Source organism: Poecilia mexicana, unplaced genomic scaffold (assembly GCF_051168715.1).
Source record: "Poecilia mexicana isolate PSO_F unplaced genomic scaffold, ASM5116871v1 scaffold_17, whole genome shotgun sequence".
NCBI classification, from domain to species: Eukaryota; Metazoa; Chordata; class Actinopteri; order Cyprinodontiformes; family Poeciliidae; genus Poecilia; species Poecilia mexicana.
In genome coordinates, this window is record NW_028263386.1 from 21,140,301 (window position 1) to 21,158,854 (window position 18,554).

Genomic DNA, 18,554 nt, shown 5'->3' on the forward strand with positions numbered 1-18,554 from the left:
CATTTTTCTTCTTTGCTTTCATAGCTGGAAAGCTTTTGCACCTTTCACCAGAAGGCTCTAAACTTGGTCTGAGAGTCATGCAGAAAGTCTCACCAATGACCCAGTTCCTGCATACCTGACAGATAAGGCTTTTAGCTGAGTCTCCCATGGATGTCTAGAGAGAGTACCACATGCTAAAACACAACTATTTGACTTAATGGAGGGGTGTTAATGCACATGGCTGATGTGTTGGTGCGGCACAAGGTCACATTGCTTAAAAATATGAGAAAAAAAACATGAATGAATGTATGTATGAGTTCTTTTTTTAATATGTTGGTGTAGATGGACCTACCAGCCGCATGAAAACTTGTTAAAACTTGTCTGTATTGATAATGGGTGACTTTTAAAAACAGTCAATGCATGTATCTATAATTCATGAGAACACTTTACTGCACAGAAAATAAACTAGTATGAAATAGGCATGATTAAGTTACTGCTATGAAGGATTTCAAAGGTTTCATGACATTTCACACAAAATACAAGATTGTTTGGAGTTTTCTACTGTTATTTGAAGCCTAGAGTGATGGGATCGTCCTGGGTTCAATGAGTTCGTCTCAGGCCTTTTTTTTATTCAAGGTTGTCATACTGCAAGAATCATGCTGAAATTGAAATAGTATCTCTGTACATAATGGTTTGTTTATGGGTATCAATCTGGAAGGAACAAAACAGTAACCAAAATATTTCAAAACTCTTCTGAAGTCTTTTTTATTGTTTTTCTGTTAATCTTTCAGCAGGAAAGGCTAGTTTATATATAAAAGAGGTAAATGAATGAAATAAGGAGCAATCCTCTTCTTCCCAAACACTGACAATTTAATGCTATATGAGGTGCATCGCCTCCAAACTGGACCAAAAGTGCTTCTCAGCAGCCAAGACCTTTGTACATGTAGCCCTTCTTTAAAAGCTATCTTTCCTCCAGCGTATATGGTGCACAGTAAATAAGAATGCGCTTTCTCTGGCACCTAGCCTATATAAATAAGGTTTAAGATTTAGGATGCTTCAGGGAACCCCTGCTCGCACAGCACTACTGAAGCAGATCTTAGCTGAGGCTGTGTGCAGAATCCATCACTGCAGGCCACACAATTACAAAGGACAGAAAGTTGACCACTAAAGACTCAACTCCTCAGCTTCTGAGACTGAAAGGAGGCCTCAAAGGAAGAATACTGTCAAAGTCACAAAATAAATAGCTTTGCATGAGTGAAGTGAAACCCCTAGCTATAAATATAAAAAACAAGTCAGCAAAAGAACAGCCACAAAGTAAAGCATCAAAATCCATTCATTGCAGATAACTCAACAAGTGAAGTACAACCCCAAAAATAAGAAAAAATGTAGCATGTTGTACTTCCTACTGTATTATATATTATATACCTAAATGTTTAACTATATCTACATTTAAACAATGCTGTAATAAGACAAAAACATAATATTAATAAGAGAGAGACATTGTTTAAATAAACTTGGATTAAAGCTTCAACAAAAATTGCGACGATATTTCCACTAACTAAAAAGCTGTTCTGTCTGTCGTGACATGTCCGTGATTGATTTGGATCCAGATTATTTATTTTTTTCTTCTTCTCCTGTACAAAGTCCAACATCAAAAACAAATCTTCATTTTAAGTTCTAACAAGATTTACTTTTTATCTGTCAAAGAGCTTGGAGAAAGGTCAGGCCAGGATTTGAACTCAGTGTCGTGTCTCCTTCCTAGAAGGCAACAGTGCAACCGTTCACCACACATCTACCAATATTTGGTTAAATATCCTTTGAAGATTTGAATAACAATGTGGTGGTTGTAGCCATCAACAAGCTTCCAGATAAATATTGGCAGGATATCTGACCACTCTGAAATTCTTGGTACACACTGGCCTAAGCTGTCAGTCAGATGAAAGGAAATCAGTCAGGATGTTTAGGAATAACTCAGAGACCCAACAGGGTAAAGCCTACCCTGAACTGGAAGCTACTGGAACACCAGTGGAGCAGCTTTTGCTCTCACATTGACACAAGATCTGCTGAAATCTGTCAACATTTACATGCCAAGAGTCATTTAAATAAAATGCTAAGTTTAGTTGAGACACCAATTAAGTGAATGGCATCATAAACGAGGCTACCTCCAAATCGGATGAAACTTGATACAATTGGTTGTTGGAACAGCACAACAATACCAAAATCACTTCAAACTCTATATACAATGAATAAAGCCTTGATCTGAGCTGTGCTGAAAAGTGATTGCCCATTCCTAGGAGGAGTCACACAGTTCAGATGATCTCCATTTTTGGATAGTAGCTCTGGGACTCCAACTCCCTGTGATTTGCGGGAGTCTGAAACGATTACGAATGTAAGATGTCAATGACTTTATTTCTCATCTATTCCCTGAATTTCTTTAGACTGGGGCATGTGATGTTTTGGCTTACTTCATTCAACTGTTCAACTGATTTAGTACTAACTCATCAAAGTTAATCATTTTGTGCTGTTTTCCTGTGATGGACTGGCGAACTGTCCAGAGTGAACCCCGCCTCTCCCCCGAAACGATCACTGGAAGTAGGCACCAGCACCCCTCCCAACCCCACCTGGCAAGGGTGTTAGAAAATGGATGGATGGATGGATGGATGGATGGATGGATGGATGGATGGATGGATGGATGGATGGATGGATGGATGGATGGATGGATGGATGGATGGATGGATGGATGGATGGATGGATGGATGGATGCTGTGTTTTCACAAAAGAGACTTTTCTGGTTTCTTAGTAAACAAGATTTTCATTTGAAAACTGCTGAAGCACCACAAAAGCCAATCTCAATACCATATTTTTTGGAGTTGTCAAGTTATTCAAGATCACTGGATCAAACATATTAACAATATATTTGGCCGAAACATGTGCTTTAAGTAGGAGATCAAATAGGAGACTTGATTCTGGACCACTGGGATGCATGATAAAAAATTACTTTATATTTTGTTAGTGAACAGTAAAAGAATAAAAATAACCTGAGCAACCCAGCATTGATGGCTGGATTAACACAGTGAATTATATATTCATAAAGGAAAAACTGTTCTATTCACTCAAGGTGAAAGTAGATAAATGTATTAAATTTGGACTAAAAATGTCAGATCTGATCTGATCTAATTGTATCTGTGATTAGGACGTTCGTCTTTGTTTTTAGTCATTGATTCAGTTTGTGCTCTGTTTATGTTGCCCATCCTGGGTTTAGATTCCACAGAACCATGCCCCATCATCCCATTTAACTTAGTTCCTTTTAAAAAAAATTGTAACAACAAATGAGGTAATGAATATGTATGTTTTTTACTGTTTGTGTGGTTTTCAAATGTTTAAAAGTGCGGACGTTGATGAAGTTGTATTTGTCTGAAAATTAGTTTTATGATTTGAAATATGTCAATGGGACAGAAAGCAGAAACAGAATTAATATATAAATTAATAAAACAGGAATCTTGTTTCAAGTGAGCTGCCTTCAATGACGCTTCAGTTGCTGATTGAAGAATATTAGCAAATCCTGGGCATGTTTTTAACAAACAAGACCTCAATGACCCCTTTAGCCCCAGCCCTGCCTTTTCATTCTTGCCTTATTCTCTTCCCTACCCATTCCCCAACCACCACCTTTCCTTTACAGTGCTGCCAGAAGCTGCAGTGTACCTGGCCATTACTGCAGAACTGGCTCACAACAACAAATCTGTGATGTGACAGGAGCTGGCTTCTGAAACCTCTGGCACCTCCAGAAGCAACAGCAAGTTGGGTCTCACAATCAGAACAGCCGGCTAGGAGCTCAGGAAGAACGCAGGGAGGGGAGTTATCAAAAACGCAGATCCCAAAACATAAAAAATGCTTGCAGTGCTCTTCAAATGCCAGCGAAATGTCATCCTCACATTAAATCTCCCTCTGCCTGAGAAAGTTCAATTTGTGATCCAGGAGCACAAATGCACACATGCGCACTGGCATGTCGAGGGACTCGCACGTACAAGCGTTTCCAACCAGCTGGGTTCAGAACCTTTCAAGGAGAGCTACACTACCGCTAACCTGCAGTGTTTACGACACTTTGGTCTCCTGAGTATTTGCCATTTATGTTGTTTTTAATGGCGGTTTGGGAACTTATAGACAGGAACTCAGCTGGAGCTTCACCGCTTCATTGAAGTGCACACGTACTGGAACTTCTGACATTTGCGTTTTGTATCTGAACAGCAGAAGCAGTAATCCGGTAATCCAGATCCTGTGTTTTTCCTATTATTGTCTTAATGTCAGGTTTTTTGTTTTTGTTTTTTTTTTTGTTTTGTTTTGTTTTTTTGCTAAAACCTTCAAATTAAAACAAGAATGAATCAACATTTTAGAATTTTGCAGCCAAGGAACATTTCAGAGTTTGTGCATAACACCAGAGCACAGTATTGTCTGCGGTCCAACTTACTTTATTAGAACATAACATGTGATAAAGAACATCTGACCATTACAACTACCAACTGTGCTTTCCCTCTGTTCTTCTGCTTATATCCACCAAACGCAAGACAGAGAAACATAAATTAATCTTTACTTAGGACAAGGCTAAAGAACTTCCTGCATATGGTCAAGCAATGAGGCCACACGCATACAAGTTCCACCAAACCCTTAACCTGGGTCTTCCAGAACAAGTAAGCACAGTGTTCTTTTCCAGGATATTTTTTTCACATTCACAAAGCTACAGAAATTCAAACCTGGGAAACTGCACAGTACAGCCACAGTCTCCATCTGTTGGCCAGAGGTAGCTCTCTTCACATAGACTTAGATTGATCTACTGGTGAAATTAAAAAGTTGAATGGTAGGTAAACTACTAAGAAGCATGCTGTGTTTCTTTTGAGGAAAAGGACAAGATATTCCCTGATACTTCCTGTTGCTGTCAAGAGAAACAAAGAAAGGGGAAGAAGAAGCCAGAACATCTTTTATCAATGTCAATAATGGAGAAATTTGACACAAATGGACCACAGAGTGCCATGCAGCTAAAGCCTTTGTTGTGTGCGTTTTGTTTTTTTATTTTATGTGACACACTGATAAAAAGTAGTGCATGAATGCAAAGTGCAAGGAAAATGAAAAATGGTTTAATTTCTTTTTACAAATAAGAATCTAAAAAAATATGGTTCGCTGAAATTTATTCTGCGTCCTTTATTCTGATACCTACAAATAAAATCCAACACAGAAAGTCATTTTCTGCGGTAATTAGTTTATAGAGTCCTTGTCTGTGTGATTTAATCTGAGTAATAATCCAGATTGTTCTGCGAAGGCCTTTGAGATTTTCTAGAGAACATTAGTGAACAAATTGCATCCCAAAGAAACTAAGAACCCAGCAGACAGGTGGAGATGTAGATTCAAGTGTTAAAATGGCCCATGTCTAGACATATCCTAGACATATCCAGTTAGGAATCAATTGACCATATATCAAATCTCACTAAGCCTAAGCGATTTAACATGGTACTATTAACAAGGACCAAAACGATGCACAACACACTCTTGCATTTATTTCTTAAGAATTTTAAAAGTTATATTTTTTACACCTATGTGCTACTCTCTGTTGGTTACTCAAATAAAATCACAATAAAATACATTGAATCTTGTGGTTTGACAGAATGTGAAAATGTTAACAGGTACATATTTTTCTAAGCTTTATATCAGATTATAATGTTATCCTCTCATCAAAAACATACCTGGATGCTGGAGTGTTTGTTGCTTTGATATTTCATGCATGTTTGAGGAATCCTTGAATGTCCCGTGGCAGGAGCTTCTTAAAGAACCGGGCCAATTTCAAGGCGTCAAATTGCAAAGACAAATTTCCTTTAAATTATGTTTGGTATGTAGAGCATTTGTAGACAACTTTAGGTAACATAGTTACGTGATTTAATCTTTTTGAAAAGCCACTGTATTCATCTTAAACCATTAGGACACCGAGTCTGCAAATCATGTTTGCATAATATTAACTTATTAGCCTGAAGTAGTAAATCACCACCAACTCGGTGTTTAAAAGAATTTATGAGTGTATATAATGACCATGTGTGTAGATACTGGGATATTAATTCAGCCAGAGTTTACTGAGGAAAAATAAGGATGTCACTTTCTGTTAACTTCAAACGCTGAAGAGTAAATATGCCGCTTTTTAAAGTCTGTCGCTGGTTCCGAGAGCCACGTAGTAAACCTGCGGTTACAATTTGGATTAAGAACCTGAATTAAGGTCTTTAAAGCGCCAGGCTGGAGACCTCATGTTGAGACTCCATGCAAGCTGTTTGGATCTCTCCATGAGCCTGTCTGTCAGAGCAAATGGAAGGCAGCAGGGCTGCTGCTGGAGTTGTTTAGCGAAAATAACTGTGTACTTTGGCCTACCTTAATCCACCATACACACTCCGCAGGGTTTTCTCTACAACCACTTGAGAAGGTGAAAGCTCCAGTTTGTAAATGTATCGTGTCGAGCTGTTTATGACACAGGCAGTAAGTACGCTAACGAAGAGTGGAGAAAACCTCTGCGAAAAATGTTTTTTTCTGAGTTGGAATATTTTTTTTCTTATCTCTAGCTAATTCCACCATAAAGTGCATATTTATTTTAATGTTCTTGTTGTCAGAATAAATTGATAAGGCGAGGGGGAGATTGTCATGGTCTATAGACTCGGTGTTCTGGTTTGAATTTTGTGTTTTGGATTCTGATGTCGTCATGTTCAATCAATATGTTCCGGTTTCAAATCGTGCCTTTTGTGTGGTTTTTATTATTATTTTACTCCTGTTCTGTGTTCTATTAGTTTTTGTAGTTTGTCCATGTCCTGAATTGTATTTAACTTTATTTCCTGTTTTTATATGTCGTGGAGCTTTAGTGTTTGCACATTCTGTTTAATCTAGTATTCTGCCAGGTTTCATTTTACTGATTGTTTACAGCTGGATTTTGTTTAGCTGATTACATCTCCTAGTGTACAGGCTTCTTTGTTTCCTCTCTTTTCTGCCAGATTGTCTGCGCGTTTAGTTCTAACACTCATTCATGATGTCTACTTGCAAAAGTATTAATACCCTTGGAATATCAAATTCAGTATTTGCATCTCAACAGTGCGTTTTTTAAGTTGCATCTTTTTGCTGTCAATCATATTAGTAATAGTTTGTCATTACCTTCAGCATAACATTTTCATGCCCTCTTTTCTGCTTCATTAAACAATAAGCATCACCTAATATACTACTGGCTATATTACAATAATGATACATTTGTAAAATATTGTGCAGCAGTTATTTGTACTGAGATTTAATTATACATAGGAGGATTTTATTTGTCAATATAGTGACTTTTAAAATCATTTGATTGCACTAGATTTTTTAGGAGCATTAGAGAAAAGGGGTCCTGAATGCAAATGTACACAATACTTGTGATTTTTTTTTTAAAACTTTTGTAAACCATTTTACAAAATAAAATCCAAGGCAAGTATATTGAGGTTTGTTGTACCTTGACAAAATGTGGTAGGTTCAAGGAGTATAACTACATCACTAAAATAGTGTATATTCTGTTGGATTTTATGATCCTTGCATTGTTTTTATTAAGGTTTCTTATTTGATTTGCTTTAATTTGTCTGCTGCCTATTTGTGACAAACAGGGAATGACCACTTTCCTACAATACTTATGTTATTTCCATCAAGCGCTCATTAACCTTACCTGTCAGGAGATTCAGGGTCAAAGCAGGTCTTACGAACGTCCGTGACGTCTGGATCACAGCAGTCTCCGTCATCATATTCAAATTTTATGGTGTTGCACTCCATGTCACAAACCCCATCCTGCCTTTTCCAGTTGTAACAGTGGCCTAGTCTGAGACAGTCACCTCCATCGTGGCCGGTCCTGGGGTGGTCACACTCAGGATCGCACTGCCGGTTCCCAATCTTGCCAATGCGACAGTTGCTGAGGATGAATCTCTGTCGAAGGCTGGAGTTTTTCACGGTGTGGACGCTCAGCTCCAGGGTGATGTTGTAGGGCTGGAACGCCTCACGTAGAGCCTGATGCTGAACTTGGATCTGTTCTGGTGTCACTGTTGGATTCCCACCGTCATCTTCCGAGAGATTGACAATCCGGTAGCGAATGCGTTTGGGGGTCCGGAGCTGCCAGTTGTTGTTGTAGCCAGAGATGATGTCTGTGTTGTCGCACTGTGTCTGGCCACACAATGGCGGGAGAAAGGATGAGACAAGTTCTTGTTCTGGTGCTGGAGTAGTGATGACGGTTGGATGCAGGGCAGTTTTGTAAGGACTCCAAAGCCGTTCCACCTTGAAAACGAATGCAATTGTAAACATTTTGCCAAAATTTTAGGAGACAACTCTCAAATCACAAATTCAAATATAGCTTTAGCTTCTTAGATCTCTGAAAAGACTTGACTCTTTGTGACTGAAATACAACAAAAACAAACTATTTACGTTGGTAAAATCCGCCCACATTGCCAAAACTGGCTCATTCAAGTCAATTTGAAGCGGTGGTTTTAGTAGATCCTGATGAGAGCGAGCATAGCCCCACAGGACCACTCCTCCAATGTGGCCTCTGAAGCTTTGACCAAGATCAGATTGCTTACTCCCAAGAAACAGAGTTCTGCAGGTCTGCATGAAGGGACTGTAGAGATCCCCGGACTGGAGGCTGCTTTCTCCCATCTAAGACAAATAAACAAGAAAAAAGAAACATTCCAAAAGTGGAGGATTATTATCTTTTAATTCCACATCATATAAATACTGAAACATTGGGTTACACATTTTTAGAGAAACACATTAGCACTACACTCTGCAACCTTACTTATTAAATGTTGTTGTCTTTGCTACAACATTCTGGCCAGACATTTAAGCACACTCATCATACATGAGGAGGTGCTAATTTTTGGCTTTCAGTGACTTATTTTAATCAACTGTGTTCCAGTTTAAAACAATTATGTAATAAATTAAATGGTTAACTGATGAGCAACAATTTCGGATGGGAAAAGGAATAGTTCAACTTTACCGTTGGAAGCCTAAATTAATATGACATTTATTTTCCCAATGGCGGTATGTAAACTTCTGACTGGAAATGTGACTTCTGACACACTGGAAACTTAGAACAGGACAATAAATCAATAAAAACATAGCACTGAACAGACACGTGATCAATATCAATAGGTAATATGTCTGATAGAAAATTCAATATTCAACATGTAAAATTCACTGAACTCAGAACTGCAGAGCATTCTGGGGATGTGGACACAGGAAATACTTTAGCTGTTCAACCAAGGTGAGTGGCATCAGCTAACTCACTTGCTGTTTGGTTACCTAGCAACAACTTGTTGCATAACTTGCACAGTTTCTCCACTTTGCCTCATAACTGCTTAAAAATAAAAGACAAGGGTGAGAAATGAAAACTGTGATTAAAACAGAAAAGTCACAGTTTCCTGTGGCTTTCCGGCAGTTTGGTTGCATTTCATATATGTAAAACAAAACACCAATCAATAATTATTGACATCAACTGACATTAAATGATTTCTTTGTGTTTTTCAGTCATATCGTCCAGCCCTACTTACTATTGTACACTCCAATAGTTTATACAAAGAACTACTCATTGTTACATCACAGACTAAAAATAACAAATAACTGGTAAAATAGAAAAGAGAACATTTCTAAGTGATGACAAGCTTAAAGAACTTAAAAAAATGTTTTTCCTCGTCCCTGGTAAAGAACTAGAGAAATATTTAGTAAAGCGTAAAACTCACAATTGAAAACACAAATCTGGACTCTTTTAAAATGCTCAAAACCCATATGTGACACACCTTTGCCCCATCGACATACAGGGTCATGTTGTGACCATTGTATGTGGCCATCAGGTGTGTCCAAGCATTGGCTCGGTAACGTTGGTGGCTGGAGATGGTGGTGGATTTCACAGCTCGGTCTGTGCGAAGCGTGAAGTAGAACCGCGCGTCTTTGGTGCCAGCTGGCTCCATGGTGCGAATGCCAACGGACCAGCCCTTCTCACTCAGTGAATGTGAGCAGTTGTCAAATATACCTGAGACACAGAGAAAAGTCATTGGACTCAATAAGTATCTTCAGAAAGTACGGGTAAATGGCACCATTCCCACAGGAAAAATCTGCAAACACAAACAAACAAACCATCTTCCAGTGGATTACACTTTGGGACTGAGAGAATAAAAGGGTGCTTGCACAGTGGCAGTGATACAGTCACAGAGAAAGATAGAAAACACAGAGTCAAAGGCAGCAGGGGAGTACAGAGAAGAGAGAGAAAGACAGGGATTTCTAACTAAGCCAAACCGAGGCCTTGATGTTTCCATCTGCTGTTGCAACAGTCTCAGGCACACATCTGCTCCCCAGATGTCAAACAACTGGGACAGGGAAGGGTCAGGGAACCCCTTCACCCTCCACAGTGCAGTACGTGTGCACGCATGGGTATAAACTTAAACATGTATGCATGTGTGATTGTATGAAGTGAGAAACTGCAGTAAAATGTTCCAATGAACATTTACCAATGAACAGTTACTGCAGTTATGGCAGTTTGGAAAGCTGCCATTAACTTAGTTAATTAGATGTATAAAATCCATTAAATTACAGTGTACTCAACCAAGGAGTGCTACTATGTGGTGGTTAGTGCCACACAGGGCACTTTTAAGCAAATGTCACTTTTAACCTTGCATGACCAGACATCTAGGTCATCTCCTGGGAAAAATGCGTTAAACTGTTTTACAGTGCTGTGGATGTAATATCGAATAGCACACAACAGGAAGAGGGTGTTGTTTTTAAGTGGTTCATGCAACACCAGATGAGAACATTTTATTTGCAAAAACAACAGAGTTTATGGTAAATGTGTTCTTAATTTTGAGAGACATTTGCACTACCAGGCATTATCATGATTATTACACTGAGCTAAATCAGATGCTGATGTTTTAAAGCTGTATTTATTTTGGATGCGGGCCACAAATCGCTGGCGAACGTGTTAGCAAACAGTTGGCTATTTACACATTTTGCAGCTGGGGCTAATTTTTTTGTAGCAACTCCAATATTAGCTTTGCTCCAGCTCTCAAAGGAAACCCAGGTTCTTTTGCTGCTAAATGTTCTGCTGTGTTCACCAGCTTGATCCTAACCGAGTCTGACAGCTGTTTACTTGCAAGGGCTGTAGTGTGCCGTTCGAGATGTTTGCTAAGAAGGATTGTTTCGTAATATTTATATTCAGTACCAGTATTAGATATATTAATCTAGTTTGCACTATCTCAATGATATGCCATTGTTAGCAATTTAGTAATACTTTGAAATTCACCCTTGGCATTCAATAAGATGTACAGAGAAGCCCGGCTCTGGCCGGTTTTTGGGTCATTTCAAAATAGTTACATAAAATTGTTTAAGCTTCTTAAAAGTAAAGTGAAGTTTAAAGCTTTGATTTAAACTATATATATATATATATATATATATATATATATATATATATATATATATATATATATATATACACGTAATTGTGTTTCAAATAAAAATAAACTAGTCTTTTTATACCTGACACAGGTAACCTTTATCCATTTAAAAATGAAAACCAGCAGTATTTAAGATTAACAGCTGAAAAAGACTGATATATCATAACTCAAATATTGTAATGGGTAAAATTAATTGGAAATGTTGGTATATTATGCATTTAATGAAAAATATAGTCAAATATATAGAAAGGTATGTCAAAGAAAATTGAATGGTAAGACATGTTCAAGTTTTATGGTTCATTTTGAACTTGAACAAGCAAGAGAGAGCAAAACTTTCAGCAAATAACAGGAAGGCTGAAGAGAGCACAGCAAGGTTACTGCATTTTGTCTTCTGGAACTTTGTATCTCTGCCGTTCAATATGCTGAACGTGTTTGCAACATTTTGGAAATCACAGAGGTAATCTCCTGCAGTTACTTGTAAATATGAACCGCTGATGTACTCACCTCATATTGCTAACATTGGACGCTGAACGCATCAACCCTATAACTTTTTTATCCTTGTTTTAAAAATTTAGTTAAAATCCTACTTTAAAACTACTGCTTTCTCACATATATCACGGCATTTGTATTATTTAATGTAAGTAATGACTTCTCGTGAAAGAAAAATAGATGCTGTTCTTCAAATTTTGTTTGTTATTGTTAAAGATAATTAGACTCTGCTAAAACCGTTATCTGACAAAACTTTAGAAAAACCAGAGATCAGACATCATCCAGCAAATTCTGATTAGTGCACCTCTATTGATAATTCAGTGTTTGCCCAGGTTTTCTGCTGTGAATTGCTCTGTGTACAACTTATGAAGAGATCAATAAAGAAACTAGGGAGTCGAGTAAAATAACGAAACATGCTCATCATTAAAGGCTCACCAGAATTCAAACTGGTGTCAGTGCCATGTCTGCCAGAAACAATAGGACTTTGTTTTTCACAGTATTTGTTATATTCCTTTAGGACACTACAAAGAGAAAAGCCCGTGCCACAGTAAAATGTTGCTCTAACATAAGGAAGCAATGAGGGGAAAATAGTTGAGTAATGCATCAGGATCTTTGATCAGAGTAAATGTGAGCGGACGTAACAGTTTGTGGTCTCCCTCCCTATCTGGACAGCTGTGGTGTTGCACCCTAGCGCTTTTATCCTCTTTAATTTGGTTGATGTATGTGTTTGTCTGTCAAGCTGGGCAGCTTTTCAAATACAGCACATTCTTTATGCTGGAAAAAACAGATATTTTGTCGTCATGCGATCATTGGATCAGTGTGTTTCTAGCTGCTGGTCAAATTCTTTTAATCTGCTCAGTTAAGGAAGGTATGGAGAGGATGTGTAAGTGAGACACAAACTGATTTTTTTTAGCTCAGAGGACCAAGTCATTTAACATTTCATTTGGAAATATAACAATGTGATTTCCCTTGATTAAAGTATAAGAAAAACATACCAAGCGTGACTTAGGAGCCAAAAATATTGAGACTATTTTTGTATACTGCTCCATGCCAAATTTTCAATACGACTTAATAAACAGTAGAATAGCATAGCATAAAAGTTAAACATTTTGCTAAATAAGTATGTTGATTTTAATATCAATCTTAAATTTATCAGGGTGTTAATGGAAAAATTTGCTTAACATTAATGGCAGACAGTAAAATCAAGACTTTATATTATTTGTCATGAGGAGAATTAGCTATTGTTTGGATCATGTTACACATTTATGTTTTAATTTTGTATAAATACAGAGATACTGTGAAACTGGGATATTTTCACATAAGGTATTTGTACAGTGAGAGTGACATACCACAAGGGGCTGAGCAACCAATTAGAGTTGCTCAGCACCTTGTGCGGTGATCATTCCCTGATGAGATGCAGGGATGACCTGATTTAATGTGTTTTCATAGTTTACAAGCACACCTCACAGTGCTTTTACTGTCTTCTTAGCTGAGTCTTTAGAGTTGTGATAAACTTTAAAATGTACAAATTGCTTCTAAGATATTCCAAAACCCACTAAGAATGTCTAAACTATTTTGTCACAGCATCTATGTGACAAAACAAAAAGCACTGTTTCCAATCCAATGTGAACCACAGCATCAGTGCGGCTCTAATTTGCCTCCTTGTAAATTCATATTTCTTGCAATTCAACTCTGTGTCATCACTTCTGGTTGATGAGCCCATATAAAACTGGGCAGGCTCGCACAGCAGATTCAAAAGACTGAAAATGTTTGGCAACTTCTCACTATACTAAAAAGATCAACAAAATAAAAAAAAAAACAGTCTAATTATTTAATCAATATTGCCTCTATTTTGCACACCAATCACATGATTGCTTTCCTGGAGCAATCTGAATAGATGAGTCCACATATTTATTGTTTCTATTGGTAACATGCGTCTGTCACTCAACATCCAGAGACTGGTTCAGTGTGAGGGGAGATAAATAATCATAGTATTTTCAATAGGTTGCAATGTTACACAGCTGATGAGCAGTGTCTGTGATGCAGTGATGGCTATCATTTACACCCACCTGCTATGACCGCCGGGTTGCTCTGCCCGCCTTCTGGCTTCACCCACAGCTCCAAGCTGAACTTGTCCCGCGGCAGCTCGACTCCCTCGGCCAGTTTCACCTTCAGCTGCTCCCGGTGCCCGTTAAAGTACAGGGCTGTCATCCAGGAAGGGGGCACTCTTGGCAATGGGGTTCCCCAGCTGTTATTGGGGGAGTCCGTGGCTGCATCCGCCTCCTCCACCTCCCCGGAGTAGTCCTCCGTAGCAACAGCATCCGCCACGGTCATTGTGGACGACTGATTGTCTCCATCTCCGACATCTTGCCTCAGTCTGTGGAGGACCTGGAGCCCCCTGTGAACTGTGGAGCTCTCGGGAGGAACTTTCTCCCCCCTGAAGTTGCCCTCTTTCCCGTAGCGAAGCTTCTTCGCTTCGAGGCTGCGGGAAACCCTAGAGCGAGAGCTCTGAGAAACTCTCTCCTCGGTGTCTTTAACACCGGACCTCCCGGGAGGGTGTGGGGCATCTTCACCGACATAATTTGACTCCCTTTCGTCGTTTCGAATATTATTTACATAAAACCGATCGAATAATGTCGGATATCCACCTACTCTCTCCGCCAGGTCGCCGGTACCACCCCTGCCTTCGTGCTCTCTGCGCGCGGCAGAGACCTCTCGCAGCTCGGTGTCAAGCCCGCACCCACCGGGACAAACCTCTCGAGCGCCTTTAACGGTGAAGGGCGCTCTTCGACTCGTGGACGTCCTCGGTAGGGCCGCTGGAGGGCGGTGTTGCGTCGGGGAGAGGACGCGCGGTTTCAGTCGGGACGGTGAGACGAAACAGGGTTCACCTGCTGCTGTCCTGGACAGCTCGCTGTCTGCCCGGCGGGCCAAGGAGCGCTTGTGCCGGCTGAGAGTATCGGAGCGAACCGGGCTGAGCAGCCACGTGTTTGTGATGACGACGAGGAAAATAGGCAGTAGTCTGATCAACAACATTTTGTCTCAAGGTTAACGAGGGTTTTGTTTGAAATAGTGTTTAAAACCTCTTTCCAAGAGGTTTCACAGTGGATCGTTTGTCCACATTTCCTCAGAAATTAAACAGTTGTGTTTATTTATTTTTTTCTTTTTGTAATTAAAATTAATCTGCTTTAAAAAGACTTACGATTTAAAAAAAATAATAATAATAAACTATATTGAATCAGTGCATTCCAGTGCTGCCCATTAATTAAAAACGATTTTAAAATCAAATGTCCTCTAAATAGCAGCAAACTAAAAATTTGAAAGTTTAAGAGGTTTACAAGTTTACAATAAATCGCTCAGTAAGGTGAGCCAAGTAAAATACTGAAACTCAATTCTGCACTTTGCATGACATAAAAAGACCGCACTTTGCCTCCTTCCTATTCGTGTAAAGCCTGCTCTGCAAAATATGTGAAGCCTCTAATTCTCTATTTGTTTACAAGTAGTCAGGGGAAATAAACGTCTTAACAGTTCAGTGAGCCCCACAAGCAAAACCACACCATAAAGACGTCACCAGGCTGATTTAGAGTCCCAAAAAATCAACAGGATAATTTTATTGCTGAGGAAAATGTAGCTGCAGATGCTGTTTTTTTATTTTTTAAATCCTAGTTACACTGACAAATGATTGATTTCTATTTCATTCAAAATTGGATCTCTCTCTTTTTTTTCTTTTTCCTTTTTAAATATGCTACTCCCTTTCTCGTTTACCTGACCATTATGCCAACGTTTTGTGCGTCCCGCTCCAACAATATGCCTGCAAGGTGAGTCCGAGTAACAAACTCCAAAAGGGGGGAGGGGGATGCAATGCCAGCCCCTATCATAGACACCCTACTTTTTGAGCAAGCGCTATTTAATTTCTAAAAGAGTGGATACAAAAAATAAAAAAATAAAAAAAATATTAGTCCAATAAATCACAGTTCGGTTTCTGCGCGTCAGCTCCTCTTTTGGTTTTGCTGTGCGTCTGTGTGCGACCCAAAGAGCGTCTAAGTGCTGCTGCACCGGTCCATGCAGTAGTAGTAATATCCTCCTTCATTCACTCCATCTCTCTCCCTCTCTCTCTCTCCCTGTCTCTCTCTCTCTCTTTCACTTACCCTTCCTCATTCGAGTCCAAAGGTTTTTATCAGGGAGCCCCTTCCCGTCCTGACATCACCGGTAGGGGAAGTGTGGTGGTGGAGAAGGAGGAGGAGGTGGGGGCGGGGGCGGAGGGGTGCTGCCCTCGCCTTCTCACGTAAGTTTTACAAGGGAAATCCTCTTCTCTCCTTTTCTCCGCTGCCCATGCGGCGCTAAGCCGCCTCTGCATCCCTCTGATCCAGAGCGGAGACAGGAAAGAGGTTGTAAAGTTTATTTATGTAGTTATCATTCTTGTCTTTGACCTCATCCATCCACCCATCCGTCCATCATCCGTCGGTGGTAGAAGTATCCACATCTCTCAGTTGAAGCGCAGATTTCACCAGCGTGCAGTCCTTCACAAAATACACCGGGGTTTTTTTTTTTTTTTTTTTGGTTTTTTATTTTGTTTGTTTGTTTTTCTTGGTGATGTAATGAGATTCTGACACTTGCTGAACATCTTGGATTTATTTAGGACACCGAATTAAAGTGTTGAGTCAAGGGATGAAGGCAACAATCCGTAAGACCAGGGAAGTTTCTTTATATAGCACCATTCATAAACAAGTCTCATCAACGTGCTTCACAGGGAATCAGAATAAAGACATGAACATAAAGCATGATCATAAAAGCATCTTGTAAAAGAAAGTTACCTGTTCTGAAGCTTATCTTAAATTTATATTCACCCATAAACATATTGTTTTCTTTAGAGACAGCAAGCACCGAAGGTAGGAAGGTAGGAAAGTTTAAAATGGGGTTTATTTCAACAACAACAAAAAATCAAAATAAGGTTAAAAAAATAAAATTGAACAAGCAGGATGCTCGCGAGGCAGTGTCTCTGAGTTCCGATCCCAAATCAGAATAAATCCAACTTGACCTCCTAATATATAAACTCTGCCAGAATAGTCTGCTTATTACTCTATATATCAGCCAATAGCACACGCAGCAAATTCCTTTGGTTTTCCAGTTTTCAACAAGCAATGATGGCCTTGGAACTGCACATCTTGTCACACTCTAGTCTAGTAGAGTGTTCTAGTTGAAATATGCAAAATTAGTAGAATTTGCTTATGGTTTTTGGTCCTAACTACCATTTGCAATATGAAGAGACAACGATGTACTTTTCTCAATTTCATGCTTTCAAACTCAGAGGAGCATGTTTGGATGTTACAGTCTCAGTTCTAATAACTGGTTAATAATCGCTTGTTCCAAGACCAATCTAATGTAGCGTAGGACTAGACATGGGCCAGTATATGATGTTTAAGTTTAAGAGATGACATTACATAATTAGAGTGAGTACATAATTATATTGAACTAAAATATACAACATTCTTTAAATTGCATAACATACTAAATATTATGTCATGTGAAACATGCATTGTTATTTTGATGCATGGATTATATTAACACTATAGGGGGGGAAAAAAGCTAAATTATAATCATTTTTAAAGAAAATACCTTTTGTTTTAATGCATTGACACATGTAATCGTTGATTTTAGCTGGTTTATTAGTCAGTCTGTCGGCTTGATGAGTGATGTGTGGGTTCCGAATTCGTCTTTCTTGTAGCCAAAGGGAAAGTGAAACACACAGCAACAAGTGGGGCAGGGGCAAGGGTACGTTACTCCATTCTTTATAAAAAGTGAAAATCTTGGGTCACTTCTTCTCACTGCTCATTCAGAGAATTTCAAACCAGTGAAACAGCACAGTGAAAAGAAGTATGTGGCTTTTCAACTCGATAATTTAAAACGATACATCTTGATAATTGCAATGCTCACATCTAGATAGGATTACTTTGTTTAAAGGGTGATTTTGAAATACTGGAAAGTTAAGTGTTGCTAGAAGTAGAAATACATTCAATGAGCAAAATAAGATCTGAATGATAAACACCAATGCATTTAGTGTCTTCTAAGTCAATATTAGTGCTTTAATTTTGAAAAATGATAACTGATTTCCTTTACTGTCTTCACACTATATCACCAGCGTCTGAGTTACATAATAAACAGAAACAGGGGTCTTTTGTAATACTTTTCCGTAAATATTTTCCTGTCTCCTTCTGAGTTAAAGCTGTTTTAACACTGACCTCACTTAAGCCAGAAGTCAAAAGGAAGGATTTGAATCCAAAAAACCTGGCTCTTAGGTCTGTGATATTTAATTGTGTAGAACATCATCCTGTTTGCATCACTCTATTTCTGTGCGCATCGTTCTCCTGTTGTTGTTAGTCGAGGTGCAGCTGGTTGAAATACTTGGCATTCTGTTCCGCTGTTTGATCAAAACCTTCTAGGGTTCCCAAAAGGTTTCACGTGATTGGTCTTAGTTTTATAAAGTCACACACCTTCGAAAGGAATGAAAAATACCTTCTTAAAATGTATTTAAGCACAGAGTGGAGTAATCCGAGGCTCCGCTGTCAGCATGTAATGGATGAATGTTGCTGGAGGTGGCTCAAGTAGAGATGGAAGGGGGCTTGC

At 39.0% G+C, this 18,554-nt stretch overlaps 1 protein-coding gene across 1 annotated transcript in view; it reads right to left on the reverse strand.

The window, feature by feature from the left end:
- pappa2 (pappalysin 2) overlaps positions 1-17,053 on the reverse strand; it is a 67,339-nt gene extending 50,286 nt beyond the window's left edge. Inside the window, exons 1-4 of the mRNA XM_015011987.2 lie at positions 14,003-17,053; positions 9,798-10,030; positions 8,431-8,658; positions 7,685-8,283 (exon numbers count right to left, since the gene is read on the reverse strand). Of these exons, the coding sequence (XP_014867473.2) occupies positions 7,685-8,283; positions 8,431-8,658; positions 9,798-10,030; positions 14,003-14,966 (2,024 nt within the window). The 5' untranslated portion in view covers positions 14,967-17,053. The remainder of the gene's footprint in view (positions 1-7,684; positions 8,284-8,430; positions 8,659-9,797; positions 10,031-14,002) is intronic.
- Between the last annotated feature and the right edge of the window lie 1,501 nt (positions 17,054-18,554).